Raw genomic sequence first — 27735 nt, 5'->3', positions numbered from 1 at the left:
CTTTAGTTACTCTAAAAACTCATGTGGGGAGAAGCCAGGGGAAGTAAGCTGAACTCTGTGTGCCATTTCTAAGGAGCTTAGATTTTTATTCTGTAGGCAATGGGAACTATTGAAAGATTTTACACAAATGACTAATGAGATTTCTTTGGCAGTCAGATCCATCTTTGAAGATGGATTGTAGTGGGGCAGGATTAGAGACACCAGTTGAGAAATTATTACAATAGTTTAAGATGAAGGTTTGAACTCTGACTCTGTTCAGATGATTAACTGTACTTCCCATTATTCTCCTCCTTAATGTCCTCCCTACTTGTACTGCTCATTCTTTGTGTAATTATTCTTTTTTTTTTAAATTGAAGTATAGTTGCTGTATAATACTGTGTAAGTTACAGGTGTACAGTATAGTGATTTACAGTTTTTAAAGCTTATACTCCATTTATAGTTAATGTAAAATATTGGCTGTATTCCCTGTATTGTACAATGTATCCTTGTAGCTTATTTTACACATAATAGTTTGTACCTCTTAATCTCCCACTCCTATATTGCCCCTCCCCTCTGTGTGGAATTATTCTTATTGCTTCTCCTGTATCAGGCATACACTTTCCATTTGAACCAGTGCCATTCTTCAACACCCCTTATTAAGATGTTTTCTCTGAGTTTATATAACATGTATAAAATAATTTATTGTCTGCTATGGGCTAAACTAGGTATTAGGTGGTATACAAATATCATCTCACTTAATCCCCTTAATGGCCTTCAAAAGAGTTAATAATAATTGTTCCATATGAAAGAGGAGACTCACAAAGGGTAAGAGTAACTTACTCAGGTTTGTGTAGCTTTAAAGTAGCATTTGAGCCCGGACTCTGTCTTCAACGTCCCTGTTCTTTTCACACTGCCTTCTGTTTGTAAGTTTATATAATTTAGTTCTCGTTTACGTAATGATAATTTTTTCATTTGTCTTTCTGCTAGATTTAAATTTTTGATAATGAGGACAATATTGCTCCATCATTTGTGTCCTACCAAGGTCTTAGCCCAAATGTATCATATATTTACTGAGCTTTTTGACTGAGGGTTATCTAATGACCTATATGATGGTGGGCTTTTTCTTACTGTTGCAGATCTCCTTACAACATGCATTATACCTTCTGCATCATGGTATGCTTGAGGATGCGAACAGAAATCTCAGCCAGGCAGAGACATGGCGATATGGTGAAAAGTCGTCTTCTCAGGAAGTGTTAATCAACCTTATTCAGGCCTATAAAGGGCTTTTGCAGTATTATATTTGGTCTAAAAAGAAGATGGAATTGTCTCAGCTTGGTGAGTGAATATGAGTGATAAGTAGTAAGACTGACTCAGAGGGACAGAAAGGGTCTGGAGGAGTAATCTAATTCCCCTACTTCCAAGCCCGGCTTTATCCAGATAGTACAGAGAACAGACATTTCTGTGGATGTAAAATTCTTGATCATCCTTTATAAAATTTCTGATATTTAAAAAAACTTTTCAGACATCAGTTAGGTGATTTATAGATTAAGTTCATGACCATTTTAGATTCACTGCTTTCTTAAACATGATTTCCAAGATAGGTTACAAATTTTCTTCAGCAGGCATTATTGCATATAAGAAGCATTATTTCCTCTGTGTTTACAGTGGAGTTTAGTTTGTTTCATTATGTTGTTTCTTAGGAAAATACGTTTAAAGAGTAGGGCAAGATAATGTTGTTTCATTTCTGTATAAAGGTCAGAACAGACAGTTTTCTTGATTTACTGACCACCCCCAAAATTGACTATGTGTTCTTCTCAAACTGACTCTCCGTGGTGATGTCATCCTCTGCTGTCCCTAAATTTCTGTTCTTTGGAGCAGTGTGATTCTCTGTACTTTTTTTCCCTTGTATAGTTTTTCTCCATAACTCCTCTAGGATTGACCCCTTCCTTTCTATTTTCACATCCTCCACCCAAATCTCAGTTCTGACATTTATCACATCATTTGTGTTAAGCAGTGTTTCCTTACTGTCCTTATGTGATAGTATTTCCTTGGTCTCTGGGCATGTGGGTTCACTAATCTCAAAATTCCCTTCCTGCTTCCCATCTTTGATCTCCCCCAAGACACTTCTGAAATGCTGTCTTCATCATGATAATATTGTGAGGCCTTTGTGCATTCTCCTCCTCTAGAATGCCATCTGCCCTTCAAGACTCATTAGACCCTGCCTTCTTTTACCTTAAGTCTAACGTATCAGCTGCATGTTCAGCCTATATCATTTGGCTCTTCACCTCTTGCTTTTTAATCATTCTAAGTTTTTTCATGTGTGTTTTGTGTTGTATCTCCCTGTCTAGATTCATCAGTCTTTTGAGGTCATATATCTGTCCTCTATTTCTTTTGCTAACCGTGCCATAATGCCTGCCGTAAAGGCTTGCTGATACTGATTTAGGTAAGTTTTAAAGTCAGTATTTACTTTTCTTCTTACACTTTAAGTAGAACTCAAGCAAATATATGATGATTAAAGCAGTTGGAATGTGGCATTTACACCATCACTGCCATGGATAGATAATTCAGTACCTTCTGCAGCTGACACTCTTCTGTAGCAACAAGAGATAAAGATGGGATAATATGTGGCACTCTTTAGATGGTCTTTAACCTCATGTGTCTGTTTAATGAGAAAAAAAGTTAGGACTGGTTTTGTATAACCAACTCATAAGAATGGAGCATGTGAATGTATGCTCAGAGCTGGTTTGGGATTTTTCCTTGCTGCTGTGGCCTGTGCTCGTTGGCTTTGAGGCACTTGGTGGCTGGGAATCCCCTTCCATGGTAAATCCATACCTAACTTGTACTTACTCAGGGATCTGCCTTTATTTCTTAACCATTTTTTTTTTTGATATCATTTCATACCTACTTTCCTGTTACCACTTCATTTCCAGGTTCATATTGATATTTATTCAATTGATCCACTGGGAAGAGAATACCAATCCCTGTTTGGGGGTGGGGGCTACTTTTTTGGCCAAAAAGTGGCACTGGTACCAAAAAGTGTTTGTGCTTCTATCAGCTGTTGCTTTCGAAAGACTGATTCTCCTTTTAAACCTTTAAGGTTGTGAAATATATCCCGAAACAGTGTGTAAAACAAATGTCTGGTAGAATGGATAATTATAAAGCAGACATCCGTGTAACTGCACCCAGATTAGGGAGCACAACATGGCTGACCCCCTAAAAGTTCCCCACGTGTGCCTAATCGCACTTCCTCCCAGTGTCTCAAGAAGACTGTCCTGACTTCAAGGGTAATTACTCCCTTGTTTTCTTTAAATACTTTTACCACTCAAGTATGTATCTGTAATTTAGTTCTGCCTATATCTCAGTGTCATATTTGGATTCACACTGTATATATTCTTTTGGGGCCTTGCATATTTTGTTCAGCATTTAACATGTGTTCATATAGTTGAATTAGCTCTAGTTTGTTCATTTTTATTGTTGTAAAACCATACATTGTATGATATTCATGGAATTTATTTATTCCTTCTATATATTGATGGCCATTTAGGTTGTTAATAGTTTGGGGCTATTGTAATTAATGCTGCTTTGAAATTCTTGGGCACGTGTAGTGATACACATATGTGTGTATTTCTAGGAGTAGAATTGTTGTCACAGAGTATGTATGTCTTCAGCTTTACTGTATAACAGGCTGAACTCTTTCCAAAGTGGTTAACAATTTATATTCCACTAGTAGTCTGATTTGGGCTTTCTTTTGTCTGTCTTCTCCTCATTGTTTGTTATTGTCAGAGTTTTCATGTCACCCAATTTATTGGGTGTGGTAATCTCATGTTTTTTTTTAAGAACAACAGCTTTATTGAGAATTGAGATCTGATTCTTAATATGGTTCACCCACTTAAAGTATAAATTCAGTGGTTTGTGGAATATTCATAGTTGTGCATCCGTTACCACAATCAATTTTAGAACACTTTTATCACCCCAAAAAGCAACGCTATAGCCATTAGCAGTAACTCTCGACTCTCCCCAGTTCCTCCTGTCCTAGGCAACCACTAAACTACTTTTTGTCTCTAGAGATCTGTCTATTCTGGACAGTTCATACAAATGGAGTCCTAAAATATGTAGGACTGACTTCTTTGTTACTGACTTCTTTTCACTTAGCCTAATGTTTTTAAAGGTTCACACACATTGTAGCATGTAATGGCACTTCATTCCTTTTTATTTATTTTATTTATTAATATTCCACTGTATGGATATACCATGTTTATGTATCCATTATCGGGTGATGGACATTTGGGTTGTTTTCCACTTTTTGGCTATTTTGAATAATGTTGCTGTGAACTTTTGAGGGACCTCTGGACTGTTTTCCAAAGCAGCTGTGCCATTTTCCATTCCTACCAGCAGTGTATGAGGAGGGTACTAATTTCTCCACGTCTTTCCCAACACTTGCCATTATCTGTCTTTGATACAGCTATCCTACTGGGTGTGAAGTAGTATCTTGTGGTTTTGATTTGCATTTCCCTAGAGGCTAATAATGTTGAGCATCTTTTCATGTGCTTGTGGGCCATTTGTATATCTTCTTTGGAGAAATTTGCATTCAGATCCTTTTCTCCTATTTTAATTGAATTATTATTTTATTATTGAGTTATAAGAGTTCTTTATATATTCTAGGTACAAGTCCCTTTTCAGATAGGTGTAGGATTTGGAAATGTTTTTTTTTTCTATTCTGTGGGTTATCTTTTTTACTTTCTTAATGGTGTTTTTTGAGTCACAAAAGGTTTTAATTTTGATGAAGTTTAGTTTGTTTTTTCTTTTGTTGCTTGTGCTTTTGTTGTCGCATCCAAGAAACCTTTGCCTACTCCAAGGTCACAAAGATTTAGACTTATGTTTTCTTCTGAGAGTTATATAGTTTTACAGTTGTTTTTCTAAAATTCATTTTGAGTTAATTTTTTTATATCACGTGAGGTAGGTAGGGGTTCAACTTTATCTTGCATGTGGGTATTCAGTTGTTCCAACATATTTATTGAAAAGGCTATTATTTTCCCACTGAATTGTCTTGGTACCCTTATCAAAAATCAGTTGCCCATATATGAAGTTTTATTTATGGACTCTAAATTCTCTTCCATTGATCTATATATATCCATATTTATGTCCATATCACAGTCTTAATTACTGTAGCTTTATAGTAACTTTTGAGGTCACAGTGTGAATCCTCCAAATTTGTTCTTTTTAAAGATTGTTTTGGCTATTCCTGGTCCCTTGCATTTCCATATGGATTATAGGATCAGCTTGTCAATTTATGCAAACAAGCCAGCTGGGACTTTGATAAGAATTGCATTAAAGCTATAGATTAATTTAATAAATCTTCCAACCCATGAACACAGGATGTCTTTCCATTTATTTAGGTCTTCTTTAATTTCCTTGAACAATACTACTTTTCAGACTATAATTTTATGTCTCTTTTGTAAAATTCATACCTAAGTAGTTTATCATTTTTGATGCTATTGTAAATGGCATTATTTTCCTAATTTCATTTTTGGATTGTTCACTGCAAGTATATAGATATACAATTGATTATTGTGTGTTGATTTTATATTATGCAACTTTCAACTCATTTATTAGTTATAATAAGTTTTTAGTGTATTCTTAGGATTTTCTGTGTACAAGATCATGTCATCTGCAAGTAGAGATAGTTTTACTTCTTCCTTTCCAATCTGGACGTTGTTTGTATTGTTTTCTTGTTAAATTGCCCTGCCTAGAACCTCCATTATAATGTTGAATAGAAGTTGCAAGAGAGGACATTCTCTCTTGCCTGCAGTCATTCACCATCAATTCTGATATTAGTTGTGGGTTTTTCATAAGATGCCCTTTATCAGATTGAAGAACTTCCTTCTTTTCCTAGATGTTCAGTGTTTTTATCATGAAAGGTTATTGAATTTTGTCAAATGCTTTTTCTGCAACAGTTGAGATGGTTATGAGGTTTTTGTCATTTTTCTATTGATTTGAAATATTGTATTAATTGATTTCAGATGTTAAACAACCTTGCATTCCCGGAATAGATCCCACTTTATGTGTTGCTAGATTCAGTTTGCTAGTATTTTGTTGAGAATTTTTGTGTCTATACTTATAAGAGATATTGGTCTGTAATTTTCTTGTGTCATCTTTGTCTGGTTTTGGTATCAGGATGATTCTGATCTTATAGATCAGTTGGGAAGTGTTTTCTCTCTGTCCTTTTTTTAGGGGGAGAGTTTGTGATGAATTAGTACTATACTTGAAGTGCTTGTTAGAATTCACCAGTGAAGCCATCAGGGTCTGAGCTTTTCTTGTGGGTAGTTTATTGATTACTGATTCTGCAGAAGTTCTCAGTACTGAATACTTTAAAAAATCTTTTGTCTTTGGACAGATGAGGATGATTATGCTTACAACACAGCATCCCAGAATATGCTCAACCACAGCTGGAAGACATCTATAAACCTTTGTGCATTGATTCAAATTCCTGGAGTTTGGGACCCTTTTGTGAAGAGTTATGTAGAGGTAAGTAAACTTTTCATAAGTTTTTATTAGTTTCATTTTGTTATAAGCTTAATCTTTATTGATCAGAAAGCAACTAATGGAGAAAATTGTTTAAAAATAAAAAGAATATGATGCTTTTTTTTGGTCTGAATAATTTTTGTTTATTTTACCAATATACTGTAAATGTTGCTGCGTTTATTTTCACCACTGGATAATGTGTCATGGCCAAATGCAGTAGTCCCTCAGTATCCATGGATGCTGAAGTCCCTTGCTTTTTGAAAGTTTCATTAGTGCTAAAGTGATAATTATGTTGTCCGAAGATAATCTCTGCAACCGTATGCTAGTGAATCTGGAAATTCCTGTGTCAGGATGGGAAGGAATGAAAGGAAAGGAATTGTAATTCCTTATGCACTCCTTTTGTGGCTAAAGTTATGTAGGGCACTGAGGTTAGTTGCATCGTTTGAAGACTTTATTTCTCATAGGAACACTTCTTATGTTGAAGTTGCTGCATTTTTCAGTAACAAAATATGATAAGGGAAAAATGGGAAACCATGTAGGCCTTTTTTATGATCTTCTGTGTTCTATGGAGGTTGTAACATATGCTGGTGGAAGCAAAAACTGGCATCACTATTGTTCCCTATAAAATGCTGTTTTTCAGTTGTATGAATTTTTTTGTGCTCATCAATAAAGTTAAGTTGTACATGATATTTCATATAGCTATCTTACAGAATTTAGCTAAGATATCATGACTTATTTTATATAGATGCTGGAATTCTATGGGGATCAAGATGGAGCCCGAGAGGTGCTTACCAATTACGCCTATGATGAAAAGTTCCCATCAAATCCAAATGCTCATATCTACTTATACAACTTTTTAAAGAGAGAGAAGGCACCAAGAGAGAAACTGATAAGTGTACTTAAGGTAGAGAATTTTTTTGTTGGTGTTTGAACAGGGTTGGGGATCTACTTTAAGACATTCTTAGGTCACTGCTTTCCAACTTTCATGTTATAGCATCCAGAGAAAATGATAGTGTATGTATGGTACACTGAGGTAAAGACAGGAGGCTTCAGGCTCCCGGCAGACCCCCCCATCACTACCATTCCCCCATCTTCTGCCCAAGTGAGGCGGAGGGGAGAGGATCAGTATTTCAGAAACTGTTTGTCACCCTGGTTGGAAAGTTCTGCATTGCTTTTTTTTTTTTAGGATATCATCTTTATTGAAATTTAACTTACATACAATAAAACAGATATTTTAAATGTACACTGGGATGCATTTTAACAAATATATGCATCCATGTAACACTATAATAATCAAGATATTGAACATTTCCATCACCCTACAAAGTCCCTCATCTCCCTTTACAACCAAGCCGCTCATGTACTCTTGGCCCCAGGCAGTCACTGATCTGCTTTCTGTCACTATAGATTAGTTTTATCTCTTCTAGAATTTCATATAAATGAAATCTGACAGTATGTACTCTTTTTTTTCTTTAGGTCTGGATTTTCTTGCTTAGTAGAATGTTTTTGAGATTTATCCATATTATTGTATCAATAATTTATTCCTTATTACTGCTGAGTATTATTCCATTTTTATACATTCACTTCTTGATGGACATTTGGGTTATTTTCACTCTTTGGCTATTATGAATACCACTGTGAACATTCATGTACAAGTTTTTGTGTGCACATATATTTTCATTTTTCTTTGGTAGTTACCTAAGAGTGGAATTGCTGGAAGGTATATGTTTAACTTAAGAAACTGCCCAACAGTTTTCTGAGGTGACTACACCATTGACATTCCCACCATCAAAGTATGAAAGTTCAGTTTCTCTTATTTGTCTTCTTATTGATTTGGAAGTTTTTTTTGTTTTGTTTTGTTTTTGTTCTTTGCTTTTTTTTAAATTGTGAGAATGGGTACCATTTTTTTTAAAATTAATTATTTATTTATGGCTGTGTTGGGTCTTCGTTTCTGTGCGAGGGCTTTCTCTAGTTGCGACAAGCGGGGGCCACTCTTCATCGCGGTGCGCGGGCCTCTCACCGTTGCGGCCTCTCTTGTTGCGGAGCACAGGCTCCAGACGCGCAGGCTCAGTAGTTGTGGCTCACGGGCCTAGTTGCTCCGCGGCATGTGGGATCTTCCCAGACCAGGGCTCGAACCCGTGTCCCCTGCATTGGCAGGCAGATTCTCAACCACTGCGCCACCAGGGAAGCCCTGGAAGTTTTTTTATATAATCTGGGTACAAATCCTTTGTCAGGTATATGGATGGTAAATATGTTCTCCCAGTCTGTGGCTTGCCTTTTTGTTTTCTTTACAGTATCTTTCAAAGAGCAGAAATTTCTAATTTTGATTAAGTTCAATTTACTCGTTTTTCTTTTACAGTTAGTATTTTTTGTCTAAGAAATCTTTGCCCACTCCAAGATAATGAAGATTCTCTTCTGTGTTTTTATTTCGAGAAGTCTTACAGTTTTATGTTTAGGTCTGTGACAGATTTTGAGCTAATTTTTTTGTGTAGTGTGAGGTAAGGGTCATTGAAAAGACTGTCCTTTCCCTGTTGAATTACATTGGTAACTTGGTTGAAAATCAATTGACCATGCATATAGACTCTATTGTGTTCTAGTAATGTGTATTTCCATCCGTATACCAATACCGCACATCATGACTACTGTAGCTTTACAGCGAGTCTTGGAATCATGTCATGAAAGTCATACAAATTTGTCCTTTTTCAAAATTGCTTTTAGCTTCTCTAGGTCCTTTGACTTTTCATGTACATTTTAAAATCAGCTTGTCAATTGCTACAAAAATATCTTGTTGGGATTTTGAATCTGTAGATCAATTTTGAGAGAATAGACATCTTACTAATACTGAGATTTCCAAACTGTGAACATGGTATGTCTCTCCATTAATTTAGGTATTTTATTTCTCTCTGAAATGTTTTGTAGTTTTTAGTGTATATATTTTGTTAAATTTACCCCTAAGTGTTTCAAGTTTGGGATTGTCACTGTATATGGTATTCCTTAAAATTTTTTTTTATTGTGGTAAAATATATGTAATATGAAATTTACCATTTTAACCATTTTCAAGTGCACATTTTTTCTTTTTTTTTGGCCGCGCTATGTGGCATCTGGGATCTTAGTTCCCTGACCAGGGATCGAACCTGCGCCCCCTGCATTGGAAGCTCGAAGTCTGAACCACTGAACCGCCAGGGAAGTCCCTCAAGTGCACATTTTAATGGCATTGCCATTAAGTACATTCACAATTTTGTGCAACCATCACCACTGTCTACTTCCTGAACTTTTTCATCATCACAAACAGAAACTCTGTATCCATTAAACAGTACGGCTCCCCCAACCCCTAGTAACCTCTATTCTACTTTTTTTTTTTTAATATATTGAAGTATAATTGATTTACAATATTGTGTTAGTTTCAGGCATACAGCAACCTCTATTCTACTCTGTCTCTTTATAAATTTGCTCGTTCTAGGAACCTCATCTAAGTGGAATCATACAGTATTTGTCCTTTTATGTCTTATTTCATAATGTTTTCGAGATCCATCCATGTTATAACATGTATCAGAATTTCCTTCCTTTTTAAGCCTGAATAATATTCCATTATATATATATAATGGAATATTATATATATATTATATAAATATATTCCACATTTTATTTATCCATTCATCTCTTGGTAGACATTTGGGTTGTTTTCAGTTTTTGGCTCTTGTGGGTAACTCCACTATGAGCATTGGTGTACAGTACGTGTCTGAGTCCCTGCTTTCAGTTATTTTAAGTATATACCTAGGAGTGGAATTGCTGGATCATATGATACTTCTTTGTTTAACCTTTTGAGGAACGATCAAGCTGTGTCCATAGCAGCTGTACCATTTTACATTCCCACCAGCAGTGCATGAGGGTTTAAATTTCTCCACATCCTCACCAACACTTTGTTACTTTCCTTTTTTAAGAAATTGATAATAGGTCTCCTGAGGTGTACAAAGCAGTGGTATCTCATTTTTATTTTGATTTGCATTTTCCTGATGGTAGTGATGTTGAGCATCTTTTCATGTGCTTAGTGGTTATTTGTGTACCTTCTTTGGAGAAATGTCTGTTTACATCCTTTTTTTGAATTAGGTGTTTCATTTTTTTGTTATTGAATTTAGGAGTTCTTTATATATTTCATGGTCAGGTTCTAATCATATTTTAGAGGAATAAGAAAAAGAAAGGTCCTTTTCAGCCTATACAAAGGACTGAGAAAAATCCTTTTCTACCAATCTTCCTTTTAAAAAGCCAGTTAGCTCTAATCTGTACTTGTATAGTCATCAAAATTGACATTATCAAACCTTCAGATGTGGAAACTGTACATTTTATAAAGTTTTCAACAGGCTTTGTTTTACTGCATAATACTTAAAAAAATGTTTTTAAAGAAAATCTGGTTTATTCTTGATTCAAGGCACTTTACATTTTCTTAACAGCTTTTTTGAGATAGAATTTATATAACATAAAATTCACTGTTTTAAATGCACAATCCAATTTTTTTTAGTATATGTACAGTGTTGTGCAGCCATTATCATAATCTATTATAGAACATTTAATGACCCTCCAAAGAAACACCGTACCCGTTAGCCCACACCCACCCTCTCCACCCAAACCCTAGGTAACCACTAATCTACTTTCTGTCTCTATAGATTTGTCTATTCTGGACATTTCATATAAATGGAGTCATACAATATGTGGCCTTTTGTGACTGGTTTCTTTCCCTTAGCATATTTTTAAGTTCATCCATTTTGTAGCATGTGTCAATACTTCATTCCTTTTTATGTCTCAGTATTATTCCACTGTATGAATTATACAACATTTGTTTATCCATTAACCAATTGACAGACATTTGGGTTGTTTTTACTTTTCAGCTATTATGAATAATACTTCTGTGAACTTTTGTGTAAAACTTTTTGTGGGACATACGTTTTCAATTGTCTTGAATTGAAAGGGTATGCATACCTTGGAGTTGAATCACCAGAATATGCTAACTTTGTTTTACTTTTTGAGGAATTGCCAAGCTGTTTTGCTAAGGAGCTGCACAGTTTTACATTCTCACCAGCAACGCATGAGGGTTCTAATTACTCCACATCCTCGCTCATATTTGTTACTGTATTATTATTATTATTATGGCCATCCTAGTAGATGGAAAGTAGTATCTCATTGTGGTTTTGATTTGCATTTCCCTAATGACTAATGATGTTGACCAACTTTTCATGTGCTTATGGGCTATTCGTTTATGTTCTTTGGAGAAATATTCCTTTGCCCATTTTTTAATTGGGTTGCTTATCTTTCTGTTGTTGAGATGTAAGAGTTCTTTATATATATTCTGAATACTAGACCCTTATCAGATATATGATCTGCAACTATTTTCTGTTTTCTTCCTTTCTGTGGGTTATCTTTATCATTCTTGATAATGGTTCTTTTTTTTTTTTGGCTGAGTGGTGCGGCTTGCGGGATCTTAGTTCCCCCACGAGGGATTGAACCCGGGCCCTCGGCAGTGAAAGTGCCGAGTCCTAACCACTGGACCACCAGGGAGTTCCCTTGATAGTGTTCTTTGAAGCACAAAAATGATTCATTTTGATAAAGTCCAATTTAGTGTTCTTACTTTGGTTGCTTGTGCTTTAGTTGTGTCATATCTATGAAACTATTGTGTAATCTAAGGTAACACATATTTACACCTAGGTTTTCTTCAGAGTTTTATAATTTTAGTTTTTACCTTTAGGTCTTTGATCTATTTTGAGTTAATTTTTGTATGTGGTGTGATGTAGTGGTCTAGCTTCATTCTTTTGCCATGTGGATATCCAGTTGTCCCAGCACTGTTTGTTGAAAGGAATTTTCATACTCCCATTGAATTGTCTTGGCACCACTGTCAAAAATTAATTGATCATGGATATATATGGTTTATTTCTGGACACTGAATTCTGTTCCATTGATTTATATGTCTATCTTTATATCAGTACCACAGTCTTACTTGCAAACTGCATAATATACTTTTAAAGTTGCTATTTTAATTTTACTCTCCAAGATTTCTCTTTACCCATTTGTGCAAGAAAATACTAAGGACAGTTACAACAAAAGCAAGATGCTGAACTTCACTCAGGTTGTCAATCATTAATGGTGTTTTGAAAAGACTTTAAAAAATGGAACAGAAAATAACTGTATTCAGCACTTATCTTCAAGACAAGATAGATTTAGAGAAATTCTGGTTTTCCTTTTGAAAAATACAATATTTGAAATTAACTCAATAAATGGGTTTAAATAGATTGAACATAGCAGAAGAGAGAATTAATGAACTGTGTAGAAAATCAGGCTAAAGAAGGAAGAGCAAAAAGGATAAAAAGTGTGGAAAAGAGTGTACGAAGGACTCGGTGAAAGGTCTGAACTACTTGTAATTGGAGCCCAGGGAAAGGAGAGAGAGAACGGGGTTCAGAAGCAAACAAACAGGCAAAGGCAATATTTAATGAGTCAATGGCTAAGAATTTTACAAAACTGATGAAAGACTTCCAGAGTTCTGATAGTGTTCTGTCTTTTGATCTGGGTGCTAATTATGAATGTGTATAACTTGTGAAAGTTTATTGAATGGCACACTCATGATTTGTGTACCTTTCTAGTACATATGTTATATTTCAATATTTTTTAAAAATCTAAGTGAATTGAACCATGTACAGAATTCCCTAAATCAAAAAAAAAATGTGATTTTGTAAAAACTGAGTTTTAATAATACTCTCTGATATTGGTATATTGATCATGTTGATTGATCTCTTATTTAAAAACTATTAAGAGAAATTAACAAATTTACTTTTCATTTTGTGGGAAATTATTTCAGTGTAAGGTTAAATTACCTCAGCAGCAGACAGAATAAATTCATCTCTAATATTAAATGTGTTTAAGTGAGAAATATACTTTCAATCTTATTTTTTGCATATTCATAAAAATTGTCCATCCTATTTTTAGAAAGAAAAACCTTTAACTTCTCCCTGTTGTGTAAAAAGATTGTAAAAACATTGACTTGAATACTCTTAATGTACTGTGTTCCTGAACACAATCTCCCAAAATAACTAGCCTTGCCTTTTTTGGGTTTTGTTTTGTATATTCTGTGACCTTTTGTGATCAATAAATATTAAATCTCTTTCCTATGTGATATTGATTCTTTTTCTTTATTTTTTTCCTCAGTCCTGGCTACTGAAAAGAAATTAAGTTTTTAAGTGTGGTAAACAGTATAAGTATAGAGAAAATAAAAAGTCTCCGTCTATCCACATCCCCCCACCCTCCCAACCAACTATCTTGTTATTAGGAGGGATTTTTTTTTTTTAAATAGCTTTACCTAGAACACCTTTCTATACCAAAATTGAACTGGATAAAAGCAAAGTATCTTTTAAATCCTTGATTCCTTTACTGAGGGCATATTAGATAGTAAGAACTTTATTTGAAAGTAAGCTGAAATTAGAGAAACGCCTTTCGAATGTGTAAAAATTACAAGATTATCCTTTCTTCCAGATTTTGTATCAGATTGTACCATCTCATAAACTGATGTTAGAATTCCATAGATTACTGAGAAAGTCAGGTAAGTAGTTTGTTTTAAATCTCTTTGTGCAGACAAGCTGTAGACTGGGGCTCAGCAGACTGTGGCTATGGGCCGGATCCACCTCTTGCCTGTTTTTTTTTTTTTTTTTTTTTTAATATTTCTTTCTTTTCTTCCTTCCTTCCTTTCCTTCTTTTCTTTCTTTCTTTCTGCATTAGGTCATCATTGCTGCACCCGGGCCTTCTCTAGTTGGGGCGAGCGGGGGCTACTCTTTGTTGTGGCGCGCGGGCTTCAGTAGTTGTGGTGCGCAGGCTCTAGAGCTCAGGCTCAGTAGTTGTGGTGCACGGGTTTAGTTGCTCCGTGGCATGTGGGATCTTCCTGGACCAGGGCTCGAACCCGTGTCCCCTGCGTTGGCAGGCGGATTCTTAATCACTGCACCACCAGGGAAGTCCCCTCTTGCCTGTTTCTATAAATCAAGTTCTGTTGGAGCACAGCCATGTCCACTTATTTATATACATAAATATAAAAGCAGTCTTTGGCTGCTTTTGCCCTACGACAGTAGTGTTGAGTAGTTATGACAGCCTGTAAGGCTTGCAAAACTTATATAGTGTCTGGCCCTTTACAGAAAAAGTGTGCTGACCTCTGCTATAGAATTTAGACAATGGTTGCAAAAGAAAAACGGCTTCAATTTATATGATTCAGCTCATTTTAATCTTTACTGGGATTCAGCTCAGTATAGAAAAGAACATAATTCTTCATAGGAAATCCGCTTGTTAAGTCCAGTAGGTACTGGGACTACCTCGGTTCTTCTCCTAATAGAAGAGAACATATATAAAATGCCCAAATAGGGCCAGTACCTTAAGTAATGTTCTCAGTAGTATAAACCATATAGAGATCAGACTCACCACCCTGCCTTCATTAATGTGGACTAAATTATCGAATTCTTCAGATTCATCACAGGAGAGTATGATCACAATGAATTGTTTTAAACTGTTAATCAAACTAGAAGGCTTATGATTCAGTGGTACTTTATCAGTGGAATATAATCTTTTAGCTTTGCGCTCTTCAGTGCTTTCTGTAAACTCTAGCTGTTGTGACCATTGCAGAAAATGAAGAACACCATAAACTGGGGTTGGAGGTATTATTTGGAGTCTTAGATTTTGCTGGATGCACTAGAAATATAACTGCTTGGAAATATTTGGCAAAATATCTCAGACAGACTTTAATGGGGTAAGTAAGAAACATACAGTGTTTATTACTGGATCAGCATAAATAATGTTTTATAATTTTTTAGCTAATAAAGTTCTTTGTTTATGTTTTTGGATTTCTTGAACTGTGTCTTCAGCTGTTTTCTTCTGAGTATGTCAGAAGAACAGGAAATAGGAAGTCACAAGTAAAACATACAAAAATTCTATCCAGATTTTTTGTGCTATCAAAATGGGTAATAGCCCTTACCACTACTCTGCTAAGAGCTAAGTTTGTGCTTTCTAATTGGAAATAGGGACCAGAAGGGGTCACCTCCACTCTTCACTAGATTCTTTGTAAAGCTTTTTGTGATTTGTGTCATCAACTTGTAAGATCACATGGGAAGCAGCTTTTCTCCCAACTGTTCTCAGTCATTTTCAGTGGGTTTTTTAGGACCTCATAAAATCGTCTCGGTTATTCATTCAGCAAATATTTATTAAGTCCCTTGTGAGCTGGGTATCTAAAGCTATCCCTCTGATCAAAATAATCATCAGTGCCACATTTTGAGTAAAAGAAAAGGAGTGGCCCTTGTCATTTTTACCTTGTGTGTGAGAGAATAAAGGATATCACAAAAATTAAATTTCATTGATTTATTATATCCATTTTAGTTGCTTAGGAAATTCATTATCAGTGGGAACTTGCTTCAGGCTTCAGACCTGACTTGACCTTAGAACAGTCTTGATTAGGAAGTATTTTTGGTGTGATATGTTGATGTACTCACTGTAAACCACTTTCCAAATCTAAAGCACTGTACAAACCCTTACTAACCCCAAGGTTCTTGAAGGCAGAGAAATGTGCTGCTCACTTTTTAAACCTCTAGAAGTTTTGCCACAGGGGCAAATAGGTACTAAATAAGTCTTTGCTCTATTAAATTATTGATGAATACTTAGCATTGCCTGGGTTCAACTGTCAAACCTATGTGTTCCTGTGTTTGTATAATAATGCCATCTCAATTTGGATAGTAATTCTTTGTAGCATATAATTTTAAAGTAAGGTTTTAAAGTAACTTTTAAGAAATAAATAACAATAGCTAACATTTGTTGAAAATTTACTTTGTACCATATAAAGCATGCAAAGAGCTTTATATGACACTTGATATACTACAGACCAGTTTAATCTTACTAACAATGCTACGAGATGGGCACCATTAATATCCTCAAGGAAATTGAGGCTCAGAGAGATTAAGCAACTTGCCGAAGATCACATAGATAGTAGATGGAAGATCTGGGATTTGAATCTGAGATTTTGACCTTAGAGTCTGTGCTGTTACCTGCTGTGCTGTACTGAACTGGCTCTTTCATTAAATGGAAAATGGGACGTGGATATCAAAGAGAACGAAAAAGGATTTGCTTTCATGCGTGTGCTATGCCATGGCCATACTCAGAAGCTAGTTTGGAAACATCTTCCTTGTCATCTTTCCACAGACCCTACTTAAGTTCAGATTCTGACACTATAGGTCTGTCTTCATCAGTGACCTTCCCTTTTAACATTTTTCTTTTCCAGGAGTCATCTTGCCTGGGTTCAAGAAGAGTGGAACTCCAGGAAAAACTGGTGGCCAAGCTTTCACTTCAGCTACTTTCGGGCAAAAAATGATTGGAAGGAAGATAAAGCTTTGGCTTGTGAGAAAGCTTTTGTAGCTGGGTTATTGTTAGGAAAAGGTACATGTTTTGTTTTCTTTTTATCTAGCCGTAGCTTTCAGGTGATTTTGAAATTACAAAGCGTGACCATTCATTCATATTAGAGTTTACCCAAACAGTATCTAAGGGTATTAGATGCTGGAAAAATAACTGCTGAGTGGAAAAATGAATACTGAATTCGGGCCAGGTGATCTGCTTGTAGTGAATTTCCATGGATTAGAAACAGTGATTTCATATTGTTCATCATCATTGGTTTTTATGCTCTAACTTGAGTATCTTTAGGGGCCATTAAGATAAAGGATGCACCGTTTTCACAGCAAATGACCATTTGGCTGTGCTGTAGAGAAAGTTTACTGAGTTTGTCTACTATATTAGACATAGAAAAATATTCTTTATTGACCTCATTTTTTTATGACAGCTTTGTTATTTATATTTACTTACCTGTTGCTGTAAGGATGAGACATTTTCTTCCCTTCAGAAAAGAAAAAAAAAATACCTCCTATTAACTTACTTAAAAGTCCTCTTAAAAGAAAGGGAAATTGGTCTTTTCTTTGGGGAATATCTTGGCTGTTAAAACGCTCACCTGCTTTGTACCACTGAAATATAGAAAGGTAGCCAGTACTGAAATGAGACTGCCACAGAACGTGTCCAGAGATGAAGAAAGTGACCTCACAGTGGCCATGAGTAAGCAGTGTGTGGCCAGGGAGTTTAAAGTATCCTAAAGAGATTCTTCAGGTCGGTTTAGATATAATTTGTATTGATTTAGAATTAGTATTCTCAGTTAATGTTTCAGATGGTTACTAAGATTAGTAAGATACTGATTTTATGGGAGGAAAGGGATTAGTAAACATGAAAGTAGTTTTAAAAATTTCTCTCTGATGTACTGATGACAAGAAACAAATGTGATTTGGATTGTGACTTTCTACTTCATGAGTATAGAGGTTTCTGGTACAGATATCAAAAGGTATCTGTGTTTGAGTGGGGTCTGAAGACCTGGGTTAACTTTCCAATTCTCTCCCTTACTTGCCAGGTCACTTAGGTCAAGCAGTTAACCTTTGGGAGCCTTCTGTTTGAGATGGGCAGTGTAACACATGCCCCGTTTGCTTACAGGATTGCTGTAAGCATCACACAAACATCACATCAAAGTGCTTTATACATTCTGAGGTATCCTGCGAATATCAGGCATAAAATGTCTGAGAACGGGCTCACCTTTTCTTCTTTCCGGGTGTTAGTATGGGGGTTGAGTCAGTCTATTGGGAGTTGTGCTGGGTTTTGTTCTTGATCTGGTTACCCTCATCACATCCTGGGATTTGAATTTTCGTCGTGGCCTCCCTTTGCTTTGTGCTTGGAGTAGGGTACCGTGGCTGCCCTTCCTCCCATGCTCTGCTCAGGGTGAACCAGGCCCGCTTCTCCTTGGAGGGGCCTTTCCTCCCAGCACTTCAGGCTGCTTGGCTGCCCTGTGACTTTAGCTCGGTGGGCTTGAAGTTAGGAATGGTAGTTTATTTGGCTTTTTCTCTGTGTTAGATTGGTAGCAGAGTTTTTTCCAGTTTTCTGTATTCTAGACAGAAGCAGAAATCTGTGTACAAAGTATTTTGTTTTTGCTGAAGTGGTAGATGTGTTTAGCAACACAAAGTATTATATTAACACCACACACACCACTGCTTCCCAGCTAATAAAATATTAGCAGTTCTCACCTACTATTTTCAGGGATAATAAAATTGTTACTCTAGGTACAATATATATATTCCAGCAATTTCCCAGAGAATATGAATAAATGCAAGCTGAGACTGTAATAAAATTAATTTTCCTATTTTTTTATGGTCTCATTTATTAAATAGAGAAAATCTCTTATAATATCCAGCTTACATTTTTCTTACAGGAATTTGATTCACGTCTCTGAAATACTTAACTAGTGATCCTCTTAGCTTTGTAAGACTATGAAAAGCAGGTAGAACTTGTGATGAGCACCTTTGGCACCTTTGGCACATCTGCATGATCACCATCCAGCTGCCTGCTAGATGGCGGGAATGGCTAGATTAAATTTTTGATCTCTTCTAATCTATGATTTGTTTATTCTAATTCTTCACATCAGGGTTTTCTACAGAGAACTTCCTTATTGTCATAGATGTGTCTTTGGCTCTTTTACCAACTTATCATTGAGAAGGAAGCTCTAGTAGTTTGCTTCTGGAGAAGGCTCATTTAATATATGAATATATATATAATATGCATATCACCTTAACTAAGGTTTAGGAGGGAAGGTAGAAAACAAGCTAAAGTATATGCTTTAATTATGATGGATCAGAAATATTTTTGTATGTAGGAAGCAGTACATTTCATTGGTGACAGCTCTGAGAATGGGCTTAGACATATTGGTGTAGGTAATACAAATCCGTCTACTTTTATAATCATCAGTATGCCAGAGTTGAAGCAAAATTTTTAAAATGTAGAAAAATACTTGAAGAATTTGATGATAAGTATTAAAACTTTCTGTTTATTTTGCCTTGTTTTGTTTCTTAGGTTGTAAATATTTTCGGAATATTTCAAAACAAGATCATCAAGTCTTAAATAAGAAAATTAAGCAGATGAAGAAATCAGTGAAAAAATACAGCATTGTAAATCCAGGACTCTGATACTGAATTTTAGTTACTTCAGATTAGTAGCTACAGAGTAGTAACTCAGTTGATAGCTTTAAATGTATTTATTTATTTGGTATTTTAAGAAGGTAGCTTATTTGGCTATGAAAAGGTTATTTTTATATTTTTTTATATTTTCTTTTACTATCCGTTATAGCTAGAGAAACAGTCTCATTGCCTTTGCTCTTTGTAAATATATTTTTTCTTTTTTTTGTACTGTTAAATGTAACATTTATTAAGGAATAATCTTCAAATAAAAATATATTTGTTTAATCAGAGCATATAGCTCTACAGCAGTTATTGCTGTTTGCAGATAATTTGCCTCTGATAATTGTGTAATAAAATATAACTTGTGGGACTGTTAAATGAACATGTGTATTCTTTTACATGCTCAATGATCCATGTTAGGTTTACCACCATGAAGAATATATTGGTGATGAGTTCTGTTGAGGAAACAGAGAAGGACTTAGAAAAGAACTCCTCCTGTTTCTCTTTTTGGTAGTAAGACATGGCAGTGTGGGGTTAAGTGACCTCTGGTAGAGAGCTACCTTTGACTCTGGAGGACTCATTTGGGTCAGAGAGGGTAGAGGGGCCTGGTTGCTTTTAGCTGGCACTGGCCTGACTTTAAAGGATTCCAGCCTGGTTGGTTTGCATGTTTGCCTGGCACAGCAATCTAAGACGTGCTCTAGAACTACTGTGCGCCTCTCCTTTCTCTTGGAAACCGGAACGCAGTGCAGCAGTAGGTAGCTGGACAGTGGAGAAGTCGCGTCCCAGGGTCGTACAGGAAGCCCACGGGGAAAGCTTCGCTCAGAAGCCAAGGACAACTTGCCTGGGATATCAGCTGAGCTTTATAATACGTTGTGGTAACTGGTGGAGTAAGTGCTTCTTGAAAGCTGTCTTGGCTCATATACATTTACTGTTCAGATAACTAGTATTTGAGTTCCACGAAGGCTCCCTAACTTCAGAGCAAGTCCGATATTAAGATGGCAAACCACACGTTTTCCCCATTGGCTTATATATTCCTACCAATTTCAAACCATCTGTCAGAAAATTAGGGGACAAATTATGCTTTGTCAATAATTTAATTCGATATTTTATATGTACAGAATTGTTTTTTTATTTTTATTTTTATTTTTTTTTTGGCTGTGTTGGGTCTTCGCTTCCGCGCGAGGGCCCTCTCCAGTTGCGGCAAGCGGGGGCCACTCCTCATCGCGGTGCGCGGGCCTCTCACTATCGCGGCCTCTCTTGTTGCGGAGCACAGGCTCCAGACGCGCAGGCTCAGCAGTTGTGGCTCACAGGCCCAGTCGCTCCGCGGCATGTGGGATCCTCCCAGACCAGGGCTCGAACCCGTGTCCCCTGCACTAGCAGGCAGACTCCCAACCACTGCGCCACCAGGGAAGCCCAAATTCGATATTTTATACTTCGTAAATAAATGACTATCAACAAATAACTACCCAACTTTATAATATTTGTGTGAAACAAGTAGGTGCCCCACAGAACCAAAGTAAAGCAAGTGAAAACTACCAATGAATAGGGCCGGCTTCACCACTGGGAGTCCATGCTTGGGTGGTAAAGGAGTTCCGTATAAGATCAACACTATAAGGGTGAAAGTCCCAGAGGATGTGGACAAAATCTCAAAGCCTAAGCCAAGATCGTCAGGGCATCTACTCCCTGAAACCTATAGTCAAAAACTCTAAAATAGGATTTATGAATTCTCATGATCCCTAGCAGGATGGAGGTGAGAATGAAGGAGAAATGAGTAGATATGGTTATCAAATGTTCGTATCTAATAGCACAATAAGAGCAATGTGAAATTTTTTTCAACTGTGAAATTTTTTAAAGCCCTCTAAGATTAAAGCTAGTTTCATGAGTCATAATGGCTAAAATTTATCAAGCACGTTGGGCTTTACATTTCGTCATCTCATCACTGCAGTCCTATGAATTATCCCTATCTTAACAAGAAAGAAAGTGGTGTCCTCAGAGATTAAGTAACTTGCCCAGGGTCACAGCTGGTAGGTGCTGGCTCTAGGACTGTAATCCGATCAGTGTGGTTCCAAAGGTCACACTCTGTCTGTGCTATGTGTACTGCCTTCCAGTTTAGTCATGTTTATAACCTGCAGCGCCCTGAGCTAGGGAGCAGGAAAAAGAATAGAGGGGATCCATCTCCCATCCTTTCTCCTGGGCATGGAAGGTTCCCTCTCTGTGTCCTCACTGATCCCTCCCCATACAGCCTCTCGTGAAATCACCACATTGTTTAATAGTCTTTGTACATCTGTCTTTCTCAGTTGTATATTACCTAGCCTTAATAATCTCCGTATCACCAACACCTAACAGAATTTCTGGCTTATTAAATATTGAGTAGAACTGAATGAAAATTTATGAAAGTTATGGACTGAGCACGCCTGTCCCATAGGCAGTAATAACCTTGGTGAATTTCTGCCAAGGGTAGGGCCTCAGGGGACTGTTAGGTTTGAATCCTGGGTTTATCATAAGCTTTCATTGTTTCTTTACCTACAGAATGAAGACAAGTAAAATTGATTGCTGTACTTTCTTTTTTATTTTTATTTATTTATTTATTTTGGTTGTGCTGGGTCTTAGTTGAGGCATGCGGGATCTTTAGTTGCCATATGCGGGCTTCTTAGTTGCGGCATTTGGACTCAGTTGTGGCACGCATGTGGGATCTAGTTCCCCGACCAGGGATCGAACCTGGGCCGCCTGCACTGGGAGCGCAGAGTCTTACCCACTGGACCACCAGGGAAGTCCGTGTACTTTCTTTAAAAAAATGTTTTTATGCATCATGATGGAATGAGAAAAATCTGGGATGTAATTCAGAACACCTAAATTTTCTTGCCATCTTTTGCAGTCACCTAAAGCATGACCCTGAATGTTTCATGGAACCTCTCAGACTTAAGCCACTTGTCTATACATTGGTAATGGCATATCTACCCTGCTTAGCTAATAGAATTATTGTGAAGATCACATGAGATGAAGTGAGAAAATACTTCATAAACTATAGTACATAATACAAATGAGAAGAATTGTTAATACTTTCCCTAAGCTCAAACGTGCCTGCTCATTTTCAGACTGTGAGAGAACGCAGATAGATGCCAGAGAAATCAGTAAACTATATGAGAGGCTACTGAGCTGGGACATTTCTTTTTCTATTTTTTCTACTTTATTCCATGACCTGATTCTAGGATAAACACCAGACTCTTAACCTCTCAAAATCGTTTTTAAAAGGAACTTGCTGGGCTTCCCTGGTGGCACAGTGGTTAAGAATCCGCCTGCCAATGCAGGAGACACAGGTTCGAACCCTGGCCCGGGAAGATCCCACATGCCGTGGAGCAATTAAGCCCATGTGCCACAACTACTGAGCGTGCACTCTAGAGCGCACGAGCCACAACTACTGAGCCCGCGTGCCACAACTACTGAAGCCCGTGTGCCTAGAGCCCGTGCTCCACAACAAGAGAAGCCACTGCAATGAGAAGCCCGCGCACTGCAAGGAAGAGTAGCCCCCACTCGCCGCAACTAGAGAAAGCCCGCATGCAGCAACGAAGACCCAACACAGCCAAAAATAAATAAATAAATAAATAAATTTTTAAAAAATTAAAAAAAAAGGCACTTGCCATAGGAAGCAACATGTGTGTATGTGTAACTGCTATGGGATGAATTGTGTGTCCCCAAAAAGATGTATTGAAATCCTAACCCCCAGAACCTCAGAATGTGACTTTATTTGGAGATTGGATCTTTATAGAGGTAATCAAGTTAAAATAAGACCATTAAAGTGAGTGCTAATCTGACTGATGTCTTTATAAAAAGGGGAAATTTGGACACAGACATGCACACAGGGAGAAAGTTGTGTGAACACAACGACAGATATTGGGGTGATGTATCTACAAGCTAAGGAATGCAAAACATTGCTGGTAAACCCTGAAAAGCTAGGGGAGGGACGTGGGCCAGATTCTCCCTCCTGGACCTCAGAAGGAACCCACCCTGCCGACACCTTGATCTCAGACTTCCAGGCTCCAGAGCTGTGAGACAGTAAATGTCTGTTATTGAAGCCTTGCAGTTTGTGGTACTTTGTTACGGCAGCCCTAGCAAACTAATACAATAATTTTTAAAGAAAATATCATGCCTGCTTCAAAAGTGAGAGCTAAAGTGATTTCAGATACTCAGTCTTGGCCCAGCTGGTGGTTCCAGGTTTATCTCCTAAGCTCACCTCACAGTCAAAATTTGTCGTCCGTTCTTCCCCATCTGTGCCTTATCTCAATACCCTGCTCAACCCTCATTAAGATTTTTTTCTTTGTCCCCTCCAGCCTGATGTCATCTCTCCCTCCTTGGAATCCACTGGCAGTTTGTTCCTTCCTTATTATCTTAATATAATCTGCCGTGTATTATTTGGAAACTTATTTTAACTTTTCTTCTCAGAGCATAAGCTTCTTGAAAAAGTTTGTTTCGTGCATCAGTTTTCTGTTCAACATTCCTCTTCCAGCATAAGCTTTGCACATGATCATACAAACCTACTGAACTGACATTGAGACATCTATTATAAAATTAATTACTGCATAATTATTATATAACCACATGTATTATGGTATTATATCTCAAATATTATGCAGTCCCATCTGAAATATTACATACTTTAATAATGAGAAATTCATGCTGTCATTACATCTGATGGGACCTGCAAGCCAATCTCTCCCTGCTAATTTTGTAATCACTCTGCCCAAAGCAATAAGATCTGATTTACATGTCCTGGGTAGGTAGGAAGATTTGCGTTTTCATATGTCCAAGTTTATTTTTTTAATGCCGAGTTCTAATTCTGTAAACAGAATCATTTAGAATTATTTTCCAAAAAGGAGGCATTCCTTTGGACTCAGTTGTTTTTTCATGGCAAAGGAAAAGTGAGACAAACGTTAGTACAATCAAAAAGTACTCTCAGGTCCTACACGGAACAAGAGAATGCACTCATTCTTACACGTCACAGGGTAAACGGTCACCTCCCATTTCTGAGAAGGCCTCAGGGCTGTAGATTCACTGGCGGAAGTTGGTCCAAGTGTAGCTCCTCCCGCCCAAGGCTTCCAGAGCGATGACGTTATCTGACCTTCGAGCAAACAACCCCGTGGAATCAGCACAGCCACCAATGAATTACTGATGCTGTATTATCTTTTAAAAAGCAACATTCAACGAGGTATGCTGTTGAACAGTACCCCCAGGAGAGCAGGGCTGTTTGGGGATCATTCTAAGCACTCCCTCCCCTTGACTTTTCTCTTTAGTTACAAAAACGTTGCTTGTATTTTAAAAGCTACTTTGGGCTTTCATAATCCAGAGCATCATGAGCACAGCCTTGGCTAGATTGAGGCTCAGTGTCCCTTCTTGGTGACGCTCTGGCAAAGGCTATTGGTGGTGGTGGTGGGGAGCCAGTGAGAAGAATCTTTGACTTTGTCTGCATTTCAAAGGCCAGTTTTTGCCAGTAGGGACATTTCAGGCTGGAGTGAAACCGTGGAAAATACCCAAAGGAAAGTGAGCTCAGGTACCAAATGTTCCCTGTGAGCCTGAGCCCCTGTTCGTGCCTCTGTTTGGGTTTGGGTTTGGGGCCGTGTGAGTTTGGGGTGCCGTGTCCTTTATCATCATTCAAGAAATATTTATCAAAGGCCCGTTATGTGCCAGGGACATGTATAAAGCAAAAGATGTATTAGTATTCTTCAGTACTAATGTTGAAACATATGCTAAGTGAGGAGGGATGCCCCCAAAGCAAGTATAGGTTTGGCAAAAATAAAGAACCCAGATGTTCTGTGCTTCCTGATGAAACTGTCCCTAAAAGTCCTTGCCGATGCCGTGCTTTCACCTGGCCACCCTCCCTCCTTTTCCTTCACCATCTCCTCTTTTTTTTTAAAATTTTCTTTCAGTTTTATTGTGTTACAGCACTGTATAAGTTTAAGGTGTACAGCATAATGATTTGACTTCCATACATTATGAAATGATGACCACAATAAGTCTGGTGATGGTCTATCATCTCACATAGATACAAAATGAAAGAAATAGAAAAAAAGTTTTTTCCTTGTGATGAGAACTCAGGATTTACTCTCTTAACTTTCATATGAAACATACAGCAGTGTGAACGATATTTATCATGTTGTACATTACATCCCTAGTACTTATTTAGCTTATAACATAGCATAACATAAGGAGGAAGTTTGTACCTTTTGACAGCCTTCATCCAATTCCTCACCCCCCGCCCCCGCCAGTAACCACAAATCTGATTTCTTTTTCTATAAGTTTGTTTGTTTCTGAAGAGTAATTGACCCACAACACTATGTTAGTTCCTTTTACACAATGTAGGGATTGGTTATTTCCATACATTTCAGAACGATCACCACGATAGTTATATTCACCGTCTCCTCTTAACTCGTGAGATGTCCCCTCAGAATACCCACCCTTCCGGATGGCAGGAACTGCACCATCCACTGCCTCCCCCATCCCCCCTCTGTCTTCCCAGACCCACACCCGTGTTCCCGTGTTGCTGCTGGCACGGCATCGCCTTCCAGTCTGCTGTCTGGGACCGTGTAATGTGTGGCGTTCTCCTTGGAGATCCTGGGCTGCTCAGCTTGTGAAGGACTATAAACAAAGTGGGGAATTCCTGCAGGAATTCTTTGCAGTTTTAATGAACCACGGCATGTCTGCCGTGGACATCACCGCACCTTTCTGCCAGCACCCCAGTAGCTCCGCAGTCAGGGCAGGCCTTGTACCAGCTTCCTGTTTAGGGGACTGGAGGAGAAGGGACGCCTCTCACTGCTTTCACAAGAGACAGCTACCCAGCTCCCAGAAGGGACATGGCTCAGAAACCGCCTCAGTGAACCTGGTTGTGGGGGGAAGAGAAGGAAGGAAGAAAAACTCAGCGCGGGAGGGAGGGAGGGAAAGAGCAGAGAGCAGGAAGCCAGCCTGAGCACACAGCAGCCGGAGTGTGCCAGGACCAGGATGCTCAGGAGGTCCATTCCCAGGGGTGGTCGGGCCCCCTGGCTCCTTACCTCTTCTCGAATTTTCTGCCTCTGCCTCACGGTCTTGTTGGGCCAGGGGGGCTTGCTGCAGGGGCACCCCCAGTGCCTGGATTATGGGCCCCCCTTCCAGCCCCTCCTGCACCTCGAGTTTTGCTCTGACTATGAGACCTTCGGCTGTTGTGACCAGCGTAAGGACCACCGCATCGCTGCCCGGTACTGGGACATCATGGAATACTTTGATCTGAAGGGCCACGAGCGGTGCGGCGGTTACATTAAAGACATCCTTTGCCAGGTAGGTCTGAGCAGAACCCTCTGGGGAAGTGAGGCAGCCAGCTTAGAAGAGTGCCCTCCAGCCCCAGCTGATGGGGTGCTGGGCTGGCCGGCGGGGGTCCTGGCAGGGAGGGCTCTTTGGGCGCCCAGCCCTTTAGAAGCTTGCTCACCCGCCAGCTGCCTCTACCTGGGGCTTTAGGCTCTGGACAGACACACTGAGGCAGAGTTTGGTTCCCACAGGTTTCCCAAAGCTCTCCCTCTGGGGTTCTGCGGGCCCTGATGCTTTCTCAGGCCCCAGAAGAATGCGATTGGTATTCTTCACGGAGCTCCCTGGGCAGCCGTGGTCTGGGTCCTCCCTGCAGGGCTCTGAGAGCTGGGCACGGCACACACCTGTGGTGCTCACGGAGCACATGGGGGCACTGGTGGCATCCGTTGGGATGCAGCCCTCGTCCGGGTCATTTGTGCCCGGGGGTCTCTGGTGTGATGATGGGGGCTCTCCCCAGCTTTCCAGACCTGGCCTAGGAGAGCTTCAAGCTGCTGAGTGGCAATGACTCAGAGGTTCTGCTTCTCCTGGCTCTCCAGTAGCCAAAACCCACATCCTTGGCAGACATCACCTCAGTAGGGCTCAGCCCGAACCCACGCTGGATGCAGACTGCACACACTGACTTTGTGGGAAGAGGGGTTCAGGGGTAGAGGGGAGAGTCCGTGTTGGAGAGCAGGTGAAAGAGGTTGCCGTGAGGAGTAGCGCTCTAATGACGTGCTGGGGGTGAGACACAGCAAATCCAGGCAGACCTTTGATCTGAGACCCGTCTGGGCATGTCAGCACAATTACTTGGCTCTCCTGCTGTGATTCCAGAGCCAACTGGCCACCCCAACTTCCAGTGGAGGGAACTTAGCAGAGCCTGGCACAGAAG

At 38.5% G+C, this 27735-nt stretch overlaps 2 protein-coding genes across 9 annotated transcripts in view; both read left to right on the top strand.

Moving 5' to 3' along the window:
• Positions 1 to 20463, top strand: part of TAF1A (TATA-box binding protein associated factor, RNA polymerase I subunit A) — a 34304-nt gene extending 13841 nt beyond the window's left edge. For 5 of the 8 annotated variants that reach the window (XM_082349554.1, XM_082349553.1, XM_082349552.1 and 2 more), the window contains exons 5-11: positions 1116 to 1314; positions 6374 to 6504; positions 7247 to 7405; positions 14014 to 14080; positions 15145 to 15268; positions 16787 to 16941; positions 19438 to 20463. In XM_082349554.1, the coding sequence (XP_082205680.1) occupies positions 1116 to 1314; positions 6374 to 6504; positions 7247 to 7405; positions 14014 to 14080; positions 15145 to 15268; positions 16787 to 16941; positions 19438 to 19550 (948 nt within the window). In that variant the 3' untranslated portion in view covers positions 19551 to 20463. Of the gene's footprint in view, positions 1 to 1115; positions 1315 to 6373; positions 6505 to 7246; positions 7406 to 14013; positions 14081 to 15144; positions 15269 to 16786; positions 16942 to 17527; positions 17656 to 19437 lie in introns of all 8 variants that reach the window. The other 3 variants (XR_014233152.1, XR_014233151.1, XM_082349556.1) reach the window with 3 other exon arrangements.
• Positions 20464 to 23185: 2722 nt separating this feature from the next.
• The window catches only part of HHIPL2 (HHIP like 2), a 28517-nt gene continuing 23967 nt past the window's right edge, over positions 23186 to 27735 (top strand). The window contains exon 1 of the mRNA XM_082351908.1: positions 23186 to 26843. Within this exon, the coding sequence (XP_082208034.1) occupies positions 26532 to 26843 (312 nt within the window). The 5' untranslated portion in view covers positions 23186 to 26531. The remainder of the gene's footprint in view (positions 26844 to 27735) is intronic.

Source organism: Balaenoptera borealis (assembly GCF_965194805.1).
Source record: "Balaenoptera borealis genome assembly, chromosome: 1".
Classification (NCBI taxonomy): Eukaryota; Metazoa; Chordata; class Mammalia; order Artiodactyla; family Balaenopteridae; genus Balaenoptera; species Balaenoptera borealis.
The sequence above is the reverse complement of the archived record's forward strand: the minus strand, read 5'-3'. Positions and strand labels throughout refer to the sequence as shown.